This window comes from Euprymna scolopes, chromosome 20 (assembly GCF_053919585.1).
Source record: "Euprymna scolopes isolate OS-2025 chromosome 20, ASM5391958v1, whole genome shotgun sequence".
NCBI lineage: Eukaryota > Metazoa > Mollusca > Cephalopoda > Sepiida > Sepiolidae > Euprymna > Euprymna scolopes.
Window position 1 is genome coordinate 80,706,883 of NC_136501.1, and position 17,827 is coordinate 80,724,709.

General features: G+C 34.4%; 1 protein-coding gene across 2 annotated transcripts in view; it reads left to right on the top strand.

Annotated features, from left to right (window-relative positions):
- The window catches only part of LOC145241487 (tubulin alpha-1A chain-like), a 104,553-nt gene that overhangs the window by 51,307 nt on the left and 35,419 nt on the right, over window positions 1-17,827 (top strand). For both annotated transcript variants that reach the window (XM_080104486.1, XM_080104485.1), the window contains exon 2: window positions 16,492-16,711. In XM_080104486.1, coding sequence (XP_079960612.1) covers window positions 16,594-16,711 — 118 coding nt within the window. In that variant the 5' untranslated portion in view covers window positions 16,492-16,593. The remainder of the gene's footprint in view (window positions 1-16,491; window positions 16,712-17,827) is intronic.

A 17,827-nucleotide genomic window follows, 5' to 3' on the forward strand; every position in this document is an offset into this window, starting at 1 on the left:
CTGATAGTCGTTCAGTGCATCTCATTTGCCAGTTTCATAGAGCTTCTTCACATGCTTTCCATGTGCTGCACCATGTTTCATGCGGTTTATACTTACTGGAAATGATGAGTATAAAATCATGAATGGAGCACACAAAGATAAGCATGATAGATGATGGCTTAGTGTCTCTATCTGGCATGGTAGAAGGTATCCATATCAATGGTTCTGGGGAGATCTGTGTTGTTAAGCAGATGCTTAACAACCTTTACACCGATTTCTGTGGTTATTGTGTTAGAATACTCAATCGAATAAGAAATGTTGAGTGATCAACTGTTGAGTGATGAACTCAGGTCCTCTATCAGAAACCAACTCAACATGTATGCCATATGTTACGACGGTGCATCTGAAACAGGAAATGAGTCCTTAAATCCCATCAGATGATCTTACAATTATTTGCTAGTAAGAATAATAGTCCACAATAACGAGGTATTTCTGCTCTTGATATGTATAGGCACTGAAAAAGATATTCTGGGCTCGGTGGAGGGATTGTTGGAGGTATGATTAGATGGTGCATTACTGTTTCATTGAAGACAACTGTATTTTAGCCAAGCATAATGCCTGCTATCCCTGGCCAAAATACAGATGGTTGAGCCCTGGCAGTCATAAATGTGATTCCTTGATGGGTGGAAGGTAAAGTATGGAATACCTCACCTTATAGTGAGAGTGAAATGATGATGTAGTTCTTATAGATTATAATTCCCATCTATAATTTAAAGGTCATCACAAAACTAAAAATACTCATGGCGAAATTCAGGCAAAGCAGATTAAATGAATTTGAAAATGGCAAGTATATTTTCATTGCTGAGTATGGTAGTGTGTATTCTATCCTATGTGATTGATTTGTTCAGTGCATTAAGTGATGTAGCAGTGGTAGCAGTTATGCACTCTTTGATATCAATCTCAGTGGTGTCATATGGCTGAAGGTCAACCATTAGCTGGGTTAAGTATAGGGAAGCATCACAGTTTACAGTGACGATGCTAGGTTGTCAGGTAATATGAGCTGAAAAGTTTGCTTGGCGGATGGCATGATAGGCAGTGAATGGCACGATGCTTTACACCATGGTAAATCTCTAGCATAGAATCTTCTCTTTGAGATTCTATAAGTGCATGTTTGAGATGTTTTCAAGTGATTTCTCAAGGAAAACTCTCAGCAAAGATTTGTAGTCAACTGCAATTATGAGATTGGAGCCTAGAAAAAAGTATCTAACCTTATATAGCGAGTCAGCAGCAGCAAAAGTTTCACCTTCTGTCAATGTGTATTGTGACTCTGCTGCATGGGTGCACTGGCTACCAACCAGTGTAAACTTTCAATTAGACTGACAACAAAATGACTCACTTTTTAATGCAGTTACAATGTTTCTGTAATAGACAAAATCTAATACTAGATTTTCATCGGTCGGTAGCCAAGAATATTGATTTGTTTGGATCAAAGATGCAGACACTGTGTTCAATTTTAACAATGATTGATGCTTTCAACTTTAAAAGATAGATACTAAGTCCTTACTTGAATTGTATGTTAAGTTTGAGAAGCCCTTAAAACTGGTACATGTGGTATGCTATGCTGAAAGTGTATGCAATTTGATTCATGAGACTGAACCATCCATGATATTTTTGATGTCAGGAAATCTAAAATGATCTGTAAGTATTTCCTGCATTGTTATTTCAAACTCAGCAAATCCAACAACCTCCAAAGATAAACTTGTCAGTGTGATGCCATTTCTCCCACAAATATTCAACCAATTCAGTGTCTGAAAAAGACTCTCTTCTGGATTGTCAACCTAAATTTGAGCATCATCAACCTAAACTTAATCTTCTTTGGGATGTTTGTGCCAATCTTGTTACATCGCCACATGTTGCTGTGGTGCTCGTTTTTAGTGATACTGATGTCTAGGAGTGACAGATGATAAGGTGGTGGTCCTCTTCACATCGAGGACAGTTTTCTTCTTATCAGAGGGTACTAATTACACCTGGTGATGGTGTGTGGTGTATTTCATGGGTCGCATGAGCATTCAAAGCTTGAAGATCCATGGTGTATCCAGGTTAACCGCTTTTCTTTGCACAGATAACCATCCGACGATGGGTTTTCCGATGGACACTGACTCAATGACACCCAACTGTACATTTCGGTCAAGTCTTTTCTTGCATGGAAACTGGTACAAGCTTGCAATAGACGATAGATTCTACATTTGGATTCACCATTAGTTTAACAGAAGGGCAGTCCAGCATATGTAATGTTTGGTGCTCACAGGTGTTAAATATGCTAGCACCATAAAAATTGGGGAAGAATTGCTGCAATTTCTCACTTTTTTCCTTTATCGCTGTAAATGGCAGTATGTTTGGTACAAGTGGAGAGGGTCAGTGCATTAGGCACCCACATGATGATTTGTCTGTTGTGTATATGCTGTCAAAACTGTAATTTTATAGTGTTATGTGCAGGATAGAAAAGTCACTTTTTATAGTGGCAAGGTCGACACAGGCTTTTCTACTTAAGAATAATTTGTCTGACGACTGTGTTATGTCATTTGCCTTGTTTTGATGATTTGTTTGTGTGGATCTTTGCTGGAGAAGCATAGTAGAATAGCCGCTAAGATTTTGATACTGCTCTTCATTGCAGTATGCATCCGCATCGTCATGAGTATTAGATCAGGCTCTTGAACATGCCTAAAACTTTATGATCTCCTGGGAGAGCCTCCCTAGTGAGATTTATAAATCAATTTATAAATTGTCAGATTTATTTAGAGTTTTTCCTGATCCAAGTGCCAGAAAAGCTGTCATACTCATGATGCTTTCTCTTTACATTTACTTTTAGTCTTGCATACACTATTCTTAGATGCACTATTTTTTTCATTACTTAAAGAATCAAACACAGCATTTGCTAAATTTTTCCATCTGTGTCAGTCTTGCTTTGCCAGAGTTGCCTTTGCTGCGACATATGATTTTAAAGCACTCACACTTGTGTTCAAATGCAGGGCACTGGGAGCTGCAGATGCTTGCGGTGCTTCTTGTGTCATATGGACATAAGCCCTGTTTGTTCTCATGTAATGGTTGCTTGGTTCTCTGATATGATGAATGTGCAGCCTCTACTGAGTTCATTTTATGAGTCTCAAAGTTGATCGTTTCCCAGTTTCTTTAACTTCAATAAATTGAAACACTTCTCCAATGACATATCCAGAGGAGGTCTAACTGAATGTCAGAATTGGCAATGCCTCGGCTCAGTACATCATGTACAATAGCATCAGTATAGTTGATGTTGTACTTGCAATTTGCGAATGTAATGATAAATTTGCATGTATCTGCAGAGGTGAGCAACAAAATGTGACACCGGTTCGTTCATTTCTTGTTTCATGTTGTGCTGTGTAATCATCGCAGCCATTGTGTTCTCCTTATCAATGGCTAATCTCTGGATGGCTCATGCTAATCTATGGATTTGTCTGTTAGATTGGCACAGGATGTGTGGGTGAAGTCTCTGCGTAGTGGTTCATCACAGCACTCGAGCAGTTGGATGACTTTGTCATGCTCTGATACCTTTGCAGCTTCTTCATAATCAGTATAATTAAAAGAAGGCTCAATCCTCGCTTGAGGCAGTTATGGTTGGCTGTTTTACTTTCTCAACTATGACAGTCCAAACTGAAGCACCAGCAGTGTATACAGCACCATGGGTTATAATGAGTGCAACTGCAATAGTTGCTGCGTGGTCTTTAAGGTTTGGTGTAGTGTCATTGCAGTTAGGGAAGGCACACAGTACTGCAAGCGTGACGATTTATTCGGTAAAAATGAAGACCTTATTCATAATTAAGAATGAATTCCATTTGTTCCAGGAATGTTTATGGTCTGCTGGCAATCCATTAATCATGATATTTTTATAAATAGTTTAATAACATAATAAAATGCTATTGATATTATAGGCTTTATTGATGATATTCTTATTATAACTGATAATAATGACCTCAGGAAAGAAAAAACTCTTAAAAAATTCTGTTCTTAAATTCACTGTAGAAATAAACATAAATATTAAAATCCTATTCTTATTGAAACATCTAATAATACGGTTAACCTTTCTACTTAAACCATTTTGAATTCTATATCAATCACAAGAGCTACAAAATAGCCATTGTTAAATATCTACTAAACAATGAAAACTAATCTCCCACCCAAAACACTATTCAATGAATTAAAAATACAAAACAAGTTCTTATAATAATGAATTCACTAATTATATCATTGATGAACAAATAAATTTTATGATTCCAAACTTAAAAATTACCATTACAAATAACCAACATCACAATTCGAAGTTTATTAAAATATTCTATTTTAATCAAATGCAACCAAACTTCAGATTAGAAGAAAAAGCTATAGAAAATATTGTATACTGATACATATCCCCAATCTATATATCTATAATATAAAGCTGAACGTGTGTGTGTGTGTGTGTCTGGTCACGAATAGGCTCCTATATGGTTGACTATTTTAAAAAACTGATTACATATAATGATAGAAGATGTATTGAGGACCAGGAATGGGTATGTTTGATCTGGCATAATGATGATCCATTAAAATTGTGGGGTCTGCACAAAAGTATGGAAATTGTGGGGTCTGCCCCCAAAGTATGGAAATAAAAACTAAAAAAACGTTTACAAGGGTTTTTGATATAGATGTACATAAGAATACTTTGATAAGTATGTTTCAACTTAAATAGGGATGGTATAATAAAATTGTGGGGTCTGCGCTCGCGCCTGTACTCCATGGAAATATGGCTCAAACTTTAACAAAGACTTTTCATATCTATTTGTGTAAGTATACTTTGATAATTATGTTTCAGTTTGAAGAAATATGGTATAATAAAATTATGGGGTGTTCGTTCGCACCTGACTAAATATGTCACAAAGTATAACAAGGTTTTTTAAAAGGGCTGAGGGTCCACAATAACACCTTAATTAGATTAAAGTTAAGGTATTATTGCAGACCCTCACGTTAGCTTTTATTTATTTTTTTTAGTTGAATCATATTGTGCCAAATAAATTCACCTCATAAATTCATGTTCTTATCAAAGTGAAAGCCCCCCAAAAAGTCAGAACTTTAGACAATTCTCGACACAAATTTTGCATAACTCTGTTTTTTTCCTTCTCCACTTGCACGTGGCACTCTTTCGAAAATAGATAAATGGATAAATTATAAAAATATTTTTATTTATATATCTGTTTAGGCTTTTTTGTCAGTATACTAAAAGGAATTCAGTTTATTACAACCCTTTTTGTGTGTTCTTTACATTACAATAGTACAACCCTGAATCCGACAGCTTCAATACTGTAAAACTGAAACAAAGCTGTTCTGCTTGAAAAGGGCGCCATTTTCTTCTTATTCATATTTATATCGATTCTTTGCTTTAAAAAACTAAAGTAATTACGTGTTTACTTTTTTAATATCCCATTTTGCTGTTTCGGATTATTTTACTAAAGTAAGTAAAGCTTCATTATTTTTCAAAACTGTTTTTGTTTCTTTGTTTTTCGATATTTCGTCGATATTATTTAGTAAGAGTGTTTAGCAGAAAAGCCAACAAACGACTACCCGAAAAATAAATATACAAGAAATAACTGTTACCATAGTCAATTAAAGTTCAGTTCATGTTTTGATTTTGATTTTTGAAATAGCTTTTAATGCTCTTTATTTGAAATAATTTCAGCGAACCAAAATTAAAACGAAATTTGAGGCGATAACTACTTAAATGAATTTTTATATAAACTACACATGCCACAATCGAATATTCCTCAAGCACAAAATAACGGAAAACATTAAAATATGTTTATAAATATTCCTTACGTTGACGGAACTCTCTTAAATTGTTAACACAGAATGCTCAGGTGCCCCTCCTTCAAATTGAAAATGGGGCTCTCCATTTCAAAGTCGCTGCCATTTTTATTTTTTTTTAAACCGGTTCATGAATTAAAAAAAAAAAATGTTTTTACAAACTACTTAAAAATACAAACCAATGAACTTTTCTACCATGAAAGTAATTTTTATTGACTATGGTAACATTTATTTCTTGTATATTTATATTATATATATATATATATATATAACATTTTCTGATTGTAAGGAAACATCATTTTGTTGGTCACTCTTGGCTACGAATGGAAACAAAGTTGATATAAAAAAATATATTTTCGCGAAAATTATCTTTACTTTCATTATATTTTGCTTAGGGTAAAATTTTTGAGTATCAAAACCTATCTCTTTACACCCCCCCCTCCTTTTCATAACCTATCATACTTTCATCAATCACAGTCCATTTTCTGTAGGCTGTTTTTGAACCCAGTCAACGACGGGTACTTCTGCTAGTATATATATAGAATCTATATATAAAAGTAAAATTGTTTGCCTGTGTGTGTGTGTGTACATTTCCCTACCAAACTACTCTGTCAATTTTCAGTTTACTGACTCAAAATTTTACATAAGGGGTATTGAGATTTGGGGAAATCTTTTTAATCGGTTTTCGGCCAGAAATTTGGCTGTCAAGGGGTCAAAGTTCAACGATGTGACCTTTGAAAACTCTACCAAACTCCTCTGCCAATTTTGGGTCTATGTACTTGAAATTTTAGATGTAGATTACTTGAAAATGGATCAAACTTTTTAATTTGATTTGAGCCCAAAATAATAAATGTTAAAGAGTCAAAATTGGGGTCAAATTTAAAAAAAAAAGTTTGGCCTCTGCAGTCTCTACCAAATTACTAAAGACAATTTTTGGTGTAAACATTTGAAATTTTACATAAAGTGTATTCAGACATAGGGCAAGCTTTTTAATCGGTTTTTGGCCGAAAATTTGGCTGCCAAGAGGTCAAAGTTCAAACGATTTGACCTTTGTTGTCTCTAGCAAACTATTCAGCGAATTTTGCGTCTAAACATTTGTAATTTTACATAAATGGTATTCAGACATACAGCAAGCTTTTACCTCAGTTTTTGGGCGAAAATTTGTCTGGCAAGAGATCAAAGTTGAAAGAGTTAACCTTTGCAGACTCTACCAAATTCCTCCGCCAATTTTGAGCCTAAAAACATGAAATTTTAGATGTATATTACCTGGATATGAGTCAAACTTTTAACACACACACACCAGAAGATCAAAACGAAACATACATATGCACATACATTATGAACAGTGCATAGAGCTCAAGCAAAGCCGGGCTGAACTACTAGTTGATAATAACAATAAAATTAGACTTATTCTTTTGGCATCTAACTGACTTCACGTGTTTTGCAGCCATCTTTTTAAATTCTCTTCTTTTCTTCAGCTTTTTTTGTTCATTGCTTTTGTAACTTGAAGATGATTCGATGAAAAATCGAAAATATGGAACATACGTTAAGTTTTTGGATTTTAACACAAAAAGTTCATTAGAAAAATTTTTTTAAATAAAAAGTTGGTTGGTTGTTTTGTTTTACGGCATATCAACCCTTTTCAGGTTATTTAATGCCAAATCTGGTGATTTTGAAGAATGATTTTTTAATATAGTGTATTTGTTTTTTAAGTTGTATTCTATTTAACCCATAGTTGGGACCCTAACAGGTACTACCACTCTGGGTCAGAGTGGACCTGGGAGCAATGGCAATTAAAGGGTGGCTCCACACTCCCTAAGGCCTGCAAGCTGGGGCCCTCACCATCGGATATAGTTTAAGGTCATATCCAGGACCAAAAATAAAAAGGAATCTTGTAATCGGTTTGAACATAAGTTTATTTACGTAACGCAACTTCCAATTCCAAGATTCCCACTGTTGGCATAAATAAACATCTCACTATAATAAAATGGAGATTAAGTTGTTAGGATTTTACATAAGAAAGTAATCCTCTCAAGTTTATCGGGAGGATAGCTCCCTTCACCCACTCCTCCTAACGCCTAAATCCTGTACCCTCTTTCTTGTTTCTACTCTTTCTTTGTTATCTTTATTTCATTTTTCAGTCCTTTTCAAATAATAGGAAAATTTTGTATAAAAGAATTATTATTTAAAATATTGTGTCATTGTAAGATCTAGCTAAAGAATTTGCAGCAGAAACTTGAATGCATATATGTAGCCAATAATGTTTGTATAAATAAACACACACACATACATATATATATATATATATATATAGATAGAGAGAGAGAGAAAAGAGAGAGAGAGAAAGCGCGCGCGTGTGTGTGTATATATATAGTCTTATTTGTAGTATTCCGAATTTTCTCGGTTTATATAATTCAGTAATCGTTCATATACCAATAAATTTTAACCCAAAAAGAGATGACTTAAACTGTAAGCTACAAAATTATCATATTTCATAATTGAGCATTCATATACTGTTTTAACAAAAAACAAGACTTCAAAGAATGGATTGATAGCAACAAAAATGTTTGAATTTGTCCAAATGGCTTTGAAACAATTGTAACTAACAATGAAATACACTTTTTGTTGCTATCAATCCATTCTTTGAAGTCTTGGTTTTTGTTAAAACAGAATATATATATATATATATATATATATTCTGCAGTATTTAAATAATCTTTATAAAAGACTTCACTTATGCTTTCCTCTTCTACACACACACACACACACACACACACAAGAAGATCAAAACGAAAGAAGACTTATTCAATATTCATAATACAGATTCTACAGAACTTTTACAAAACAAAAACATCAAAATAACAAATCCACATTATCATGTTTTTGACTAATCTGTAATAGTGTACTCATCTGAAAGCGCTTGTTCTTTTGTCATCATTCCGTATTAATCCTTTAATTGATTCTAGATATTACTTTACTGCGCAAAATGAACGGTTTATGAAAAGTCGATTATATGACACTGATATATATATACTGGCAGAGATACCCACCATCGCCCTTGGGAGTAACTTACTTTTATCGATAATAATTGATTTTATACTGCTGTCACCTGCGAGATAAATCTTATTGGGAAAAAACGAAACAACTAATCGAAGCAAAACTTATCTCCCCCCCCCCACCAAAAAAAATAACATCCAAGTAATTTTTTACAAAAAAAAAAAAAGTAAATAAGTAAACAAGATAACTTTTGCTTGAAATAAAAAAAACTACTAAATATAGTCAGCAAATAGGGATCATGCTTCTTTGCCAGCATAACATTCCCTCCTCTGCCATATGTGTCACTGCTGGTGTTACCCATTTTGGAATATGTTATTCCGGTTTCATTTCCCTATCTTGTTTGAAATATGCAGTAGGTAGAGTGAGTTTAAATGCTGGCAATATGGATGGGCTATGGACTTCATACAAAGTACTATGAACAACAGCTAGAGGCCCTCAACCTGTATTCGTTGGAGTGTAAGTGGTTGTGTAACGACCTCCTTCTATCCTTTAGTATCATGCATGGCAACTATAATGTGCTGTGTGACTTCTTCTTCTTCTTCTTCTTCTTCTTCTTCTTCTTTTTCACTAACTCCACAGAAGGGGTTTCGTGGAAATTCAAAAAGTTGTACAGGAGACAATTTTAGCTGAATCATTAGAAGATTTCTTTTTTAGGTTATGCTGTAGAACAAGGTGCCGAAAGCTGTGACTAGCCTCAAGATGTCCAAATATTTTAAGGCCATGGTCATCGGTCTTTGGGTGATTACCCCTATATATATAGCCCCACCCCTATTTCATAACTCGTTTTTACACGGATAATCTTTTGCTAATATATTAAATTGAATTATAAAATGAATGTGAAAAATGATAAGATGGATATTAAAGACAGGTGTAAATCTGATGACCTTAAAGAAAGATTATATCTGGATAGTATAGGGAAGTGTGAGCAGAACTGGAGACTTTGTTAGTTTGGTCGCATCGAAAAAACTGGTTTAGTAGATATAGAATTGCAGGATCAGTTGGCAGGGGAAAGGCACAGAAGTAAAAATGATTAAGAAAATAAATTAAATGAATAAAGACCAGGCAAGAGATAAGTTAGTTTGGAAATCAATTTCTAAGAGCCGTCCAACACATGTCAGTCTATAAAAGAAGTAAAATGAATATGAAGAATTATTATTCTAGCTTCAGTTTTAAAGAATGTTGAATTTGTAGTCGAAATAGTGGCATGATTGAGATAGTTGTCTAATATTGCACAACTCCTATCACAAGTAAAACATTTTGAAAAAGATGCGATGAACAAAAAGAACAAATGTGTGTGTGAATAGTGTTTTTCATTTCATGAAAATAAATATGTCTACATTAACATGTCATACAGTAAGGCTGCTGCTGCTGTTGTTTGTTTGTGGAGCATCATTTATGATGCTTTTGTTGGCATTCGTTTCCTGATATCTTTCTGTTGAGAATTCTTTATAGAAGGATATTGGGTACTTATGAGAGAGACCACATAACTGTTGCCAACGTTGCTAAATGAAAGTATTTCTGTGGAACGAACTGGGTTCAAACTTGGCACACCTAGGTTATCAATTTGTGTCGTTAACCACTGAGACATTGTCACCTCCCTGCTACTGCAATAATCGAGGATGATTATTTTTGGCTATTGAAATCGCTGCTTCTGCTGGTGTTGCATGCAGGATTGAAGCTCAGAGCTACTGCTAATTCTGTGAGTAGGATAGGAAGCTGCTGCTAGTTCTGTGAGCAAGATCATAATTGCCACTGCTGCACTGCAAGTAAAACCAGGATCAATAGCTGCTGCTAGTGTTATCATAGTCGTTATGGATCACTGCCAGTAAAGTCGCTGAACGTTGTTCTCGTCGTGACAGAAAATGCCTCTAATGGTAAAAATGTGTGTTGTTTTATACTGTTGTTGTTAGCGATGTCTTCATGTCAATGAAAAGGGAGACAAAATAAAGAGAACTTTTAAAAGGATATTACATGCAGTTTTATTAGCATGAGTGACAAGTTATAATCGGGCATGACAAATGAGGATAAATGTGCTTATTATTTTATTGTGCCAGTATTAAATAGAATCTCTGAACATCAGGATTTTGTTTTCTTGAATCATCGATGCAAAAGATTCATGTGAATTGAATTGAACAAGCATTGCTAGTATCACTTGATTCAAATGAAGTATTACAATCTTTCTAACAAATTTATAAATCTGAGATTTCTATCTGCAAAGAAAGCTAAATTCATGCTCAAGAGAAAATAGAAATTAGACTCAAAGATAAATCTTGAATGTTGAAATGGAGCAAAAGCTTTTGAAGAAAAGAGAAAACGATCGTGTATATTAATTGAACAATTTTACTTAAGCAAATACTAAACAATTTTACTTAAGCAAATACTAAACAATGATATACAAAACAGTGAAAAAATATCTACAGAAATAGAGTTTGTGCATTCAAAGAAATTAGATTACCAGGTGTGCATGTTTGACCGGAACAGTGACTGTTTCAGTTGTGGGAGGAGGGTGCTGTTGCTGTGACAGCCGCCTGAGAGCTTGTGTTGTAATGCAGTCAACCGTTGGTGAAAATAGAAAAAGAGATTGGAGCACTAAATGTTTGAGCTTATATGGACTGGATCACATGATCCCTAAAGAAGCAGTGGTTGTATATATTTATGGAATCCTTAAAGAGAAAAGTGATCATAACCACACTTACGAGTCACTTATAAATTCCAGTATAATTTCAGATTCTTTTAATTAAATTTTGATACTTTTATGGAAATTGCTCGAGACAAGGCATGAAATCACTTGATGTAAGGAGCTAACAAGAATGAAAGCTGATTATCGCAAAGGATATCTCCTATTGATCTTAGTCTTGAAAAGACCAAGGCTGTAGGTGGAAGAAAACAGTGAGCAGGAAGAGAGTTCCATAACCTTGCAGTCCTTAGAAAAGAATCTATTGGAATAGGAAGCTGTGTTACAATGAGGTATTAAAATAATGAATTGATGGAGACCTTGAGACCAACGAGTCAAATGAGCTGAAACACAGGGAATCGATCAGACAATTCTGGGAAACACGTACCATAATAGTATTACTAGAAAAAACTGAGACTAGCAACATTACATCTGTTGCAGTGAAGAAGAAAGTATGAGGCCAATCAAATTACAGATATTTTTCTGCATTTTATCAAGAACCTTCAATTAGGATACAGATTCACCAGCCCAAATATGACAACAGTAGTCCATGCATGGTCTGATAGAAAATGGCGTCAGGTGTGAGCACGTGTTTAGAGCGATAGAACCAATTTTATGAGAATCAGAAAGAGCAATGGATTATGAAGTCCAAGAAAGATTTGATGAGAAAGAAAGACCAAGAAGTTTTAGAGTTAATTTTTCATTGTGAGTAGAACCATCCATAAAAATCTCAGGAAGAAAAGGGACATGATTACGATTGAAAGACAATAGCCGAGTTTAAACAGAATTAAATGAAATGAGACATTTCTTAACCCAATCCATAATAGAACTCAACTCAACTTCTAAATCAACAGCATATTTCAACTGCTCTGAGACACATGGGCGAGAAGCAATACCAGAATGGGGAATGGTGTCATCAGCATAAATGTAAATTTTCTGAATAATATTCTCTGGAAGGTCATTTATATCGAGTAGAAACAGTATTAAACCTAGAATAGAGCCCTGAGAAACACCGGCATTGATAGAAAAAGAAAATAAATATACTCCATCAAGAGTTACTCACAAGCTCTGATCAGAAAGAAAAGACTTAACAATGTCAAAAACTTTACCACCAATATCATAACCTCAAAGTTTATGCAGTACAGTAGACTCTGTTGAATGCCTTTGAAATGTTAAGTGCAATGATCCTACACTTGCCTGAATTATCCATAAACTGACAGATTACTTCAGTTACAACAGAACCATGAAAGCCATGAACATCACCAAAGAGGCCCAGATTTATCAGAAAATGAACAAGCCTGCTGTTGACACACCTTTCAAAAACTTAGCTAATAACAGAGAGAATACTAATAGGACAATATTTTGTTGGGTTAAGATCGATTACCAGCATTTTTAAAGAAAGAGACAACAGAGGACTCTTTCCAACAAGAGGAGAAACAGGAAAGACAGAGATTGATTAATTTCAAGAGGATAGAAGAAATTTTCAACGCTTAAGAACAGGAATCAAATCAGAAGCATTAGATTGGTCAAGATCTTAGGAGTGCAGAATCAAGAGTCTGGTCAGTTTTCAAAGGGAAATCTGGAAGAACAGCACCAGGATCATCGATAGAAGAATTAGCAAAAAGATGAGCAAAGAGATTAGCCTTATTCCTAGAAGATGAAATGACCTTGAGACCATTAAAAAAAGGAGAAATAGTAGACTTGCCACTATTATAGATTCTCCAAATGCCACAAGAGCCAAGCTTTTGAGATGAGATAGAGTCACAAATCCTTTCAGAATAGCTAGACTTGGCCTCCAAAAGTACTCTCTTACAGGCATTGCTAGCTCTTCTGTAGGAAGCCGAAAACCAGGAAAGAGAATGTGATTTGCTTTGAAACTGGCGATAAAGAATGAAAGTGTCAATTCCAATATAAAACCTTAGCACTAGCACTCAGAGACATACCAAAAATAGGACGCCATGGAAGCTGCGAAGCCCATTCCAATCAGCCCTCCTGTAGTTAAACGTCTTCCTATGGAAGCGATGATCACTTTAATCTCAATCAATCTCAACACTAACAACAGCGTGATCAGAAGAACTCGATGAAGAGGAAGAGGAAATAGAACATGATTCAGGAAGAGAAGTGAGAAAAGATCAAGTAAAAATGGTTGATGAAACTCATTATCAAGAAAACCCGTAGGGAAAGGGACAATTTGGGACACGTCATGAGATAGAAAAATGAAAACAGATGTCACCAGCATTAAAAAGATGTTAAGGTTAATTTGTAATAAAAATACAGAGAAAAAAAAAATAAATAAAAATAATACTAATGGTGGTGGTGGTGGTGGTGGTGGTGGTAGTAGTAGTAGTAGTAGTAGTACTAGTAGTAGTAGTAGTAGTAGTACTAGTAGTAGTAGTACTAGTAGTAGTACTAGTAGTAGTAGTAGTAGTAGTACTAGTAGTAGTACTAGTAGTAGTAGTAGTAGTAGTACTAGTAGTAGTAGTAGTATATCAGTAAAAAAATGCATAAAAAATTTTTGTGGTGGAGACAAGAGCAGAAAATAAAGATTATACGGCGTTTCTACACTATTGGGACGAAATTTCGGAAATCATAAAACTGAATTTCACATGAAAACAATATCTATGTATTCCTCATATTTTTAAAATGATTATATCCAAAAATTACGAAAATCGATAAGGTAGAAAATTATTTATTAAACAAAATAAAAAATAGAATTTGATGGAAACGATTGTAAGACACAGGAGGGTTCAAAAGGGAGGTAATTTTTTATTTAAACAAGATGGCGGCAATTTTTCACCTGCTAACACTATTAAAGTTTTGTTTAATAATTCAGTAATATTCAGGTAATTTCGACTGCATACTTTGAAAAATCAGTTGAAACCATTGTTTTTTATCTGAAAACTCCATTGATCGACTACAAAATCTCGTCCCAATTCTGTAGAAGCGCCAATTATCCAATTTTTTAACATTATGAAATTTGAATATTTGATAGCATTTTAGTTGCCTACGTGTTGGGCATATATTATTCTTTTCACACATAACGAGCATTTTCTTGTTGTATTCTTGTGGCAAAAAATAAAAGGAAGCATAAAAAATAAAAGGTTAACATAAAATTTACATTTATTTACTTTTTGTCGATATATGTTAGAAACACCAATAACCATTATTAAAGGCATATAAATGTATGAAAGTAGACAAAGAAAATAACTAGGAAAACTGCATTTTAAGCCAGAAATACAATGTTTCATGACAATCAAGAAATGTCCAAATTGTTAGATATTAAGTGTATGAATGAACGGAAATGAAAAGTTATGTAGTTTCAATGTACAAAATTCTTTGCTTTCTTGACCATTGTTTGAGTTGATTACCTCAATCTGAAAAGTAATCGGGGTTTAAAAACCATGCTCAGAATGAAAGAGGTTGGACATTATCCAACTAGTTTGAAGATAGTATCAATAAGAGGCTGAATCTTGTTCCTGGATTTAAGACCACATGGGTCATGAGAGTGGGGAACTCTCCCAAGAATACATAGACAAAGAAGGTTCCTTGGACTGGCTCAAAAGGGGATCCCTCCACCCAGGAAAGGGTTGTAATGGCTGCTCAAGACCAGGGATTGATGACCAATGCATTCAAGAAGATGGCAGGTATCGGTAATGACAACAAATGTAGATTCTGTCACATGGATCCAGACAATTGCACTTAAGAGAATAACGAGGATACTAAAAAAACGCTCAGTTGGTTTCAATAAAAAGCAGGGCAATGTTGGCAACTGGTTTGGCTGCCCCATACCCAGCGTCACAATCTTCAAAGGAAGAAAATAAAAAATAAAAATTAACAAATTGAGACAATAGCACACTTTCCCATCAAAACTAAATATTTACAAGGGAGATAGCTTTAGTTTCTAGAACAATTTCAACGAAAATTAGCAAATTAAACAGTGAATAAAGTGAATTTATGAAAAATATAACGGCAATTTATTAGTTTAGAAAGTCGATTAGCCTTTTGCATTACTAGTAAATATTTTAATTTTACTTAGAATCATAGTAAAAAGAATAATTGTAAATAATTATAAGAAGAAACTGTATGGCTACAAGTTTTTTTTTTTTTTAATATTAATTTTAACTCACAATTACATATTTGTCTCCAAAAGCGGTTTTAAAATCAAAAACATTGAATATACAACCACAATGATTTCTAATTTTTTTTTTTTTTTTTTAATTTTCTTCCTTTCAAGATTGTGACGCTGGGTATGGGGCAGCCAAACCAGCTGCCAAAATTACCCTGCTTTTTATTGAAACCAACCGAGAGCTCTTTTCAGTATCCTTGTTGTTCCCTTAAGTGCAATTGTCTGGATCTCTTTTGCACTTGTTTCACTAGGAATATTAGTTAAGTAAAACTTCATGCTCTACTTCATAAGCCCTGTGGCACCTATGATAACTGGTATGATTGATATCTCTTTAAGATTCCAGTTTCTTTTCATATCGTACATGAGACCTTGATATTTGGTCTGTTTTTCCCTTTCAGCTCTGTTCAGACCTCCATCATTAGGGATCATTAGGGATCATTAGGGACACTCACTTCAATCAAGCTTGCAACTCTCTCTAACTTATTTCATATATCTATGTCAGTTTTCACAGCAGCATTTTCAAGGTAGGTGGCCGTAAGGATTACATGGTCGTCGTAATGTATGGTATACAAGTCATTTCCAACTGTTCTTTCAGGTTGATGTTCCCAGGATTTTTTACTACATTGGATGTTTAATTTTTTACAGATGGTCCAATGGAGGTACTTGCATACTCCATCATGTCTCGCTGTGTAGTAGCCATCCCCTAAACAGTATCGTACGTTCTATGCTCAATAAAAAGGTTTTTTTCATGTCTTAACTCTTTCTTTTTTTTTTTTTTTCTCGACAGAGGGAATGTATCAGCATCCACGTCGGGCAAGCTGGTGTGCAGATAGGCAATGCCTGCTGGGAACTGTATTGTCTGGAACATCGGATCCAGCCGGATGGGCAAATGCCACATGGAATGCAACCAGGAAGGGATGATTCTTTTAATACTTTCTTCAGCGAGACGGGTGCTGGGAAACACGTACCCAGAGCAATATTTGTAGATTTAGAACCAACCGTTGTAGGTAAGATAATATTGGCATATGCACAAGCGATATCTATTATATAAAGTAAAGCGAGTCTGTTTCTCAAATCTTATGGATAATTTCATTTTTCCTACAAAACCAATGCTTGATTCTGGTTTGTCAGTTGTTTTTTTATGGATAGTTGTTTCTGAAATTTTATAAGAACTTGATTTTTAATAAATTGCTTTCGAGGTTTATTCTCATTTTTATTTTATTATTATTTTTTTTTTTTTTTGAAAAATATTGAAATAGATTATTTTCCCAGGAGAAGATTATGCATCCTTAAAATAGTGACATTATAATTTTAAATAAAAAATGAGTTATATTATTTTTTTTCTAGGTGTTTCAATTTTAAATAAGAAAAAAAGAAAAACGAGATATATGATTGTTGGTAGTAATTTGTAATATTCAAATGCGAAAAAATCGAGTTTTATTATTTTTGGTTGGTATTTTAATTTTTAAATAAGAAAAAAAACGAGTTATATTATTTTTGGTAGGCTTTTTAATTTTTTAATAAGAAAACCCTGTCATTATCTTATTGAGGAATCAATGGATTCTAAAAGACATAATGATAGATCGGTTTTTACATAATGGCATCTTTATTTAACATTTGTAAACAAAATAAAAACGTACACCAGTAAGGGACGCAACTCGAGATGGTGAAAACTCTTGTTAGTCCCTCATGCAACATCTTCCCTTTTCTCAATGACAAAACAGAACAAAACATAACAAAAAAAACACAAAAAGTCTAAGAATGAAAACAGAGTCTATAAAATATAGTAATCTAGGCATTTATTGGGCTGACTACCCTCATACCTAACAGGGATTATTCTGCCCTTTCACTTATGTTGTGAAATCCCTGAATCTTACAAAATCTTTTACTATTCTTCCCAACAGTGTTGTCCGCAACTTTTCCGGGCTTGGTTTTGTTGGGGATGGGGTTGGGTTTGGGCTTTCTCTTATTTCACCTTCATATTGAGGTGGTTCTGTGGTGCATATCTCTTCTGTACCCCGCCCTGCATTCTTGGGTAACTCGCTCTGCACTTCATATGGCTGGTGTATTACTAATGTGAGTGGGGGTGTCTCTGCAGTTTTCTTCAAATCTACTTTTCCGTC